Here is a 7047-nt window from a genome sequence, read left to right as displayed (position 1 = left end):
GGGTCACTGAAATAGGAAGAACTTTGTGCCACACATGAGGCACAGTTCGCAGCTTCAGAAGACTATAGGAGAGGCAAAGGTCAGCCATCCATCCTCTGCTGCACTGGAGGCAACACCCTCACAATGGTACTTTGGTGTTGCTTCATTAATTTCATTGTTTGCCGTGTAATGCGTTTCTTCCATAAAAGCTGGACAGTTAAGCTTTGTACCAGGAACAGCTATCTGTGCCTATAGTCTCAGACAAGCTAGCCACACTTTTTCCCTGCTTTACTCAGTTATATGTGCTTGAGAACTTCCTTCAGTCTTATCTGCTCCGGCTTTTGTTTATACTACCTGAGTCTTTGAAGTGCTGCCTTTACTTTACATAACAGCTAGTTTCAGGACAGTTCACGTTAATCTGTTCCTGGCTCTGAGAACTGATTAGTCCCCAAAGAGAGAATAAAAATATGTTTCTTAGCTGTAAAACCACTGGAAATGAAGAAACTTTGCATTTGCTCAGGGAAAAAAAAAAAAAAAAAAAAAACAAAATAAACAATCAAAACATAATAAATTACAGCATCTGGACCTGGCATTTTCTCTGCATCGAGGCAATTGCCTTAAAAGCATTTTCTGTCAGTGCCCATCACGGTTGCAGGAACCATTTACCCTCTTAGCTCCTGGGTGTGACTTTTCTCGAAGTGCTGGAGCAGAGGGGCACCAGTTGGTGCTCACCAGTGGAAACTCAGGCCACCTGAGCCCTAAGCTCCACAAGAAACAGTTGCAGGTCTGAGAGCTGCAGAGTTTCATCTTCAGCCTGAACTCCTGGTTCTGTTGCTTCATGCAGTCCCTCATGACACAGTAACAAAGGCCGAGCAGCACTAAATACCGAGTACACCACAGGGCATATTCCAGGAATGCTAGAATTGAATTTTAACTTCCCCTATCAGGAACAATGAAACCAAGAGCAAGCTGCTTACCAGAAACTGCAACTGTTCACACACACCCGGTAGAAATTACCACTTTTCAGCAAGTGCTACTGTCAATCTCTGCAAGCCCGGCCAGAGGAAACACAATTCTAATAACTGAGTATTTTTAGTGCCTGCAGAGGAAGTGAATAGTCTAGCATTCTTGCTCTCAGAAGGGATCAGTACTATGCCATTTTAACGTCAGACACTGGGGCACTGATTTAGACTCTGCACAGAAATGGGATGATATTTTTTTCCCTTTTCACATAGAGAAAAATTGGTGTCCCCCCCCATATTAATTTTTCATGACAAGATCTCTGAGAAAGGCCACCCCGTCCTTAAATTGTTTTGGACTTAATTTGGAGTTGTCGTGCAATTCAGTTTCACAAAATTGCCTTCTGGAGTGACAGCTCCTATTGTTGGAGCATATGGCAATCAGAGGGCAGCTTGTGGCAGATGTGATGTTTATTCTCTATTAGCTAGTTTTCAGTCTAACTATGTCATTCTAGTCAAAGCAAGTGTAAGATGTATTTGACATCTAAGGAGTTCTGCAAGCCCCCATCATGTCTAAACTGCTTCTGTCAAGTGGCAACACCACAGCTCTGAATGAGTAAGTCATATTCAGCAAGTAATGATGCCATTTACTGGAGGTCTGTATTCCAGAAAATCCATGTTCCTAACATGTATTGTGTTCCTTCAGCAGACTACAAAGACCACCTATTACAATAAGTGAGCTCATTAAGCATGCAGCTCCTTAGTCTTGCAAGCTGTTGCGATAAGCAGCTGTTGCAGAGGGTGAAAGGTTGAATTATCAACTTGGAAAGCATAGCTCTTCATTCAGCTGACCCGAGAGAGAAAGTGTTTGAGCAATGGCCCCGTTGCTGTGGTATATACCTTTGACTACAGCCCATGAGCAAAACATGAGTGGTATTTCAGTGACATGCTTCCCCACCCAGTAAGCAAGACACTCCCAGAAATTAATTGTCAAAAATTTATTATGAAAGCTTCAATAGCAGCAAATATTTCAATAAAAATTATTGCATTATTAAACCAGTTCTGCAGAGTGGCCCAGAGGCCTGTTGAAGTCTGCTTTAAGAGTCTCTATATCCCCCTTAGTAATCAGTCTCTAATAGTCCATCAAATACTGGAACTTCCTTTTCTCCATGTTTTATAGACAGCGCCAACAGTTCTAGTTACAGTACTCTGTCCAGTCCTTCTGTAAAGTTTTGGCCCACTTCCCCCAACTTTCTCTGTCTTCTGAAACAGCTCCTCTCGACCAGGAAACTTGCAATACTTGTTTCAGTTCCATGGTATGTCAGCCTCCCCACCGCAGCTGCAGCCTACTGAGGCTCACTGGTGGGGTGAGCTGTTCTTTTCTTCTTTCTCCTCTGTAAGAGCCCACTGCATGCCAGTCTGAGTGACCTTAATCCAGTCTCTTGACCAGGCTAATCCATGGAATCAGCAGCTTGTTGCACACTTCGGTGAACCAACACCACGTTGAGAATGCAACAAAGGTTTCAGCCTCCCCGGTGCGCTGGGTCACCATCACTCGGGCAGGGTGATAGTTGGCACCCAGTCATTGACATTTCGGCTCTCTTCACAAAAGAAGTTCAGCTTTTCTAGAGCTGGGTCCTTCCAGCCATCCTCATTTGGGTTCTGCAAGAGGGAAAAAAAAAGTTGCACACCATGAGAACTGCCTGCCAGCTGAAGTCATGACATTATTTACAGAAGCATTGACTTAGTAAGTGAGGTATTTTCAGATAGCTTCTGTCCCAGCACGGGGAAAGCAGGAAGCAGAGCTGTCACCCTTGCGGGCAGAGGAAATCCACAGTTACGAGAAACGTAGCCTACTACTACTCAGCAGATTGGCTCTCAGGCACGTGTGCCAAGTCCCCTTTCTCTGCCCAGAAGAGGATCCAGCCACCTGCAGGCAGCGTGGCCACCCTGTGCAGAGGCTGTGCTGCAAGCAGCAGCGCAGAGAGCCCCCCCCCAGCCCCTCGCCACCCGGGGACACCCACCGTGATGAGGATGCAGTGGAGGTCCCGCGGTTCCCCATCCTCCTCGCTGGGCCCTACGACTGCTGCCAGCTTGGTCACATCGTTGACCCGCACGATATCGATGTCGTTCTCACAGCAGAAGGCCTGGATGAGGGTGAAGTGGATCTGCAGGGCGATATCCCCCTCGTCCTCCTCATCGGCCGCCAGCACGCAGAAAGCCACATTGTCGGGATCGCTGCAAGAGGCGAGGCGAGGTTAGGCTCTGCGGACCGTGCTGCAGCCCCCCGCCAAGCCCAGCCCGGCCCCCGCCGCCCTACTTACACATTCATCAGCTTGGCCGACTCGTAGACGCCTGCCGTGAGGCAGCCGCGGCGCTGCGCCGACACCAGCAGCTCGTGGAGGGCCTTGCCGGCGCCCTGCATCCTGCGAAGGGGGAGACGGGCACGGTCAGTCAGCGCGGCGCCAACGGCCTCACCGCCGCCCAACCGCCGCAACGGCCGCCCAACCGCCGCCCCGCCGCCGCCGCTACCTACCAGTCGCTGCCCGCGGGCACTGGCTCCTGTCCGTGGGTCTCCTCCAGAGTCATAGCAGCGGGTGGATAAGGACAAGCCGCGGCGGCGCCGATCGCTCCCAGCCGGCACCGAGCCTCGCTGTGCTGGGCTCCGCTCCGCTCCTCGCCACCCGCCGATCCGAGCGGCTCTGCGCCGCCCGCCCGCCGCCCGCCCCTATTTATAGCCCCGCGCCGCCGCGGCGCCGGCAGCTGCCGGCGGGTGCCGCGCTCCCATTGGCCGGCGGCGGGGAAGGGGGAGGGGGCTTTTGTCATGCTAATGGGCGCGCGCCTAGGAGGGAGGGAGGGAGGGGAGGGGAGGGGGGGGGAGCGGGCGGCTCGTGCCGGCAGGACACGTGGGGCGGGGGAGGGGCGGCGGGGGCACGCGCCGGGCGGGGAAGCCCGCGCGCGGCCGGGAAGGGGGGGGGAAAATGGCGGGGGGGGAGGGGAGCGGCAGCGGGAGCGCGCACGGGTGTGTGAGGAGGCGGCCGAGCAGCCGGGCCCTTGGCGTGTAAAAGCAGCTCCCTGCCGCATAACACACTGAGCGCCCCCCCATGTAGCCCCCAGTAACGCAGCACAGCGGGACACAGCGAGCCCAGCAGCCGCTGCAGGCACCCGGGCGCCGTGAGGCGTGTGGGGAGCCCAGCGGTGCCCCGCTGCCCGGCTGTGGGTTCAGCGCCCGTCCCCTCACGGTGCAAAGCAAAGGGGCTTGAAACGGGCAGAAATCAGGCCCAGCAGCCTGTAGCGGATGCAGAAGGTTAACACGTGTGAGCACCAAAGTCACAACCCCACACATGCAGGCCTATGGGCGCAGCGGCCCTTCCACGCGTAGGCCTCCACGTCTTGCCCAAAAGCCTTGGCGTCAGGGCTTCCCCTCACGGCAGCGCTCACATCGCGCCGTCATCCCGTCTCTCCTGGCACAGACGGTGCCAAAGGCCACAGGGCATGACCAGACGCCTGGTCCAGCTCGTTTCAAACCAGGATGCCAACATCAGGCCTCCCGAGCAGCCCCGGGGGTGCAGGAAGGAGCTGTGCCTGCCCCTGGTCCCGTCCCTCTCTTTCCTCCGGTTTTGAAGCAGCCAGCTCCTCGGACTCTGCTGTCTGCAGAGCAAACTCCAGCTTCAGTGGACATCATGCTCCACTACTCACTTACTTGGTCTTTGCCTCCCATGTCTTTAATATATAGGAAAAAAAAGAACTCCATCTTATTCACTTTTTAGCATTGCTGCCCACGAACACCCAAGTAAGCATGCTGAATGTTTTGCTCTGGCAGTGGAAGTTACACCCCCCATTGCCCTAGGACACTTGAGCACGCTCAGGTGGATGTCAGTGTCCCCAGTGCACTTACAAGCCCAATGCTAAGCACCAAAATTCACTCCTGCAAATGCAGCCCAGTATGGTCTGTGCATTTGATGGGAAGCTGAGAGGCACCAGTTCTCTGCTGGATCAGCTGCTGAGTGCTGGAAGCCATCCTGCAGATCAGGGTGGGAATATCACTTGGCAGTCCTACTGCCAAGAATACGTGGATTTTGACATTAAATTTGACAGCACCGGTATAATGCCAGTGCCACTTCCATAGCAAGAAAAAAGAAAAAAAAAAAAAAAAAAAAGCTAGCCTAAAGCTCTTGGGTTTTTTACCGGCAGCTACAGCACATGAACAAACACCTCTCAGACAAACGTGATGCTGCATTCAAAGTAAAACTCTGACCTCTGGTGGACTTGTAAAATACTACTTCTACAAAAAATAATCGCCAGCCCAAAGGCATATGACGCCTAGATTCAGTGCCTGATCTCATCCCCTTAATGTTTCTGGAGAAAGCTTAGGGGAAAAAGAAAACAAACAAACAAAACAAAACAAAACAAATCAGTATTTCTTCGATGAAGAAAGCCCTTAAAACAGCAAACGGGAAAACAGCCTCCTAATCTTATAAAAAGTCAGGTGCAGAGTATCAGGGAAATAATAATGTATTCAATTACGGCAAAGGCAATGTAACATAGCAGGAAATAGCAGACACGACAGCAGATAGATTACACCCTTGTTTTGCTGGTAATACACATGATTTTGTCACAGTTAAGTGAGTAAGATAGTAACATACTGCCAAGCAAAAAGCAGCAGACACAGACATCACTTCTGCCTAAGGGAGAGGAGAATCCAGACTTCTGCACTGGAAAAAGCAAGCTAGCAAGGTAGCAGCTGTCCCAGACGTGGGACACTTCAGCCTGTCTGGTGCTTTCCTGGCCCCTGCTGCATGCCTGGAGTTCCCATCTGAAAGATGCTTTTCACCAAGAGATACTACTTCTCCTTTCAGTATAGGTGGAGCACCTCCAACCCGAAATCTTTTCAAAACCATCAGAACTTCTCTTCCTGTTCCAGTCCTCCACCTGGTCAGCCCTATTGTCCTCACCCAGCAACCTTTTTCTCCAAATACTGCATCTCAGAAGATAAAAATGAAACCAAAATCCTCTCGGTGAAACCTGCAGGTTTTAAGGAGTAAGGCAGAGAGCTCCCTCTGTCGATACTCTTTGCTCGGTGGCACTTTAACCACAGAAATGTCACCTGCCAAAACCAAACACCCCTGATTTATAGCTATCAAAGACTTATGGTATCAACAACGGTTACTTTATAGGTATCAAAAACTTAGGTATCGACTTAATGAGAAATAAGGGAATTAAGACTTTCTGTAGTGCCTTCTTTTTCCAAAATAAATAAACCCGCACGTTACAAGTCAGGGTTGAAAATGACGCTGTGGAAATAGAAGCAGTATTCATCTACATTAAGTGTTTTACAGTTTTATTAAAAAATGGAGTGTTCCTACAAATATAACTGAAGTGCTGTAGGAAGGACACCACCTATTTGGCTACATAGACCTTATTATTACAGGATGTACTGCAGCTGAGCGCAGAGCCTCCACTTCTGTCATCTGTTCAGGTTTTGAGCTAAAAAGGACTAGAGTACCTCTTGCATTAATTTTGGTTGTCTGAGGTTTTGTTTCGACAATGGCACACTGCATCAAGTGTTTGTGTGTAGCCAGAAGTGTTTGTTTGTAAGTGTTGCTGAATCCACACCACTAGTGCATTTTTCCTCCTGCAGATGCTAATCTTAAAATAAAGCAAGAAACCAGAAGTGTTGATCTAATAACAGAGGAGCGCCTTTCTAATAATAGATGAATGTTTCTCTCCTGCTCTAAGAAAAGAAAGGACTGCTTTAGAGGTTTTACACAGGGTGGCTATTTTTAGTCAACTCTTTCCTTTTATATAGGTGGAATGTTGAAAGAGCTAATTTTGAAAACACATACTTGGACCGGGTAAGGGCCCTCTTAGAGGAAGTGCCAACTACCGCAGAGGCCAAGGGAAGGGGAGAAATACTGCGCCCAGCAGCTCACGCTGGAGTGTTTCTGCATTCCCTGCCTGGTTTTGCTGCAGAGGAGCAGACACCCCTACCTGGCAATGTAAACAGACATCGCTGGCTGCCGCACCTTGCAATCTGGCATTGCCCAACTGATGCAGCCTCCTGTTTGGGTTCTGCACACAGCTGACCGTCCTTGAAACCGGTTGATTA

General features: G+C 50.4%; 1 protein-coding gene across 1 annotated transcript; it reads right to left on the bottom strand.

Moving 5' to 3' along the window:
• Positions 1-1921: 1921 nt before the first annotated feature.
• On the bottom strand, positions 1922-3668 carry GADD45G (growth arrest and DNA damage inducible gamma). Its single transcript, XM_027446775.3, has 4 exons — positions 3475-3668; positions 3263-3364; positions 2963-3176; positions 1922-2600 (listed from the first exon to the last, which is right to left on the bottom strand). The coding sequence occupies exons 1-4, from the start codon at positions 3525-3527 to the stop codon at positions 2490-2492; spliced, it is 480 nt and encodes a 159-aa protein (XP_027302576.2). The 5' UTR covers positions 3528-3668; the 3' UTR covers positions 1922-2489.
• Between the last annotated feature and the right edge of the window lie 3379 nt (positions 3669-7047).

This window comes from Anas platyrhynchos, chromosome Z (genome assembly GCF_047663525.1).
Source record: "Anas platyrhynchos isolate ZD024472 breed Pekin duck chromosome Z, IASCAAS_PekinDuck_T2T, whole genome shotgun sequence".
NCBI classification, from domain to species: Eukaryota; Metazoa; Chordata; class Aves; order Anseriformes; family Anatidae; genus Anas; species Anas platyrhynchos.
The sequence above is the reverse complement of the archived record's forward strand: the minus strand, read 5'-3'. Positions and strand labels throughout refer to the sequence as shown.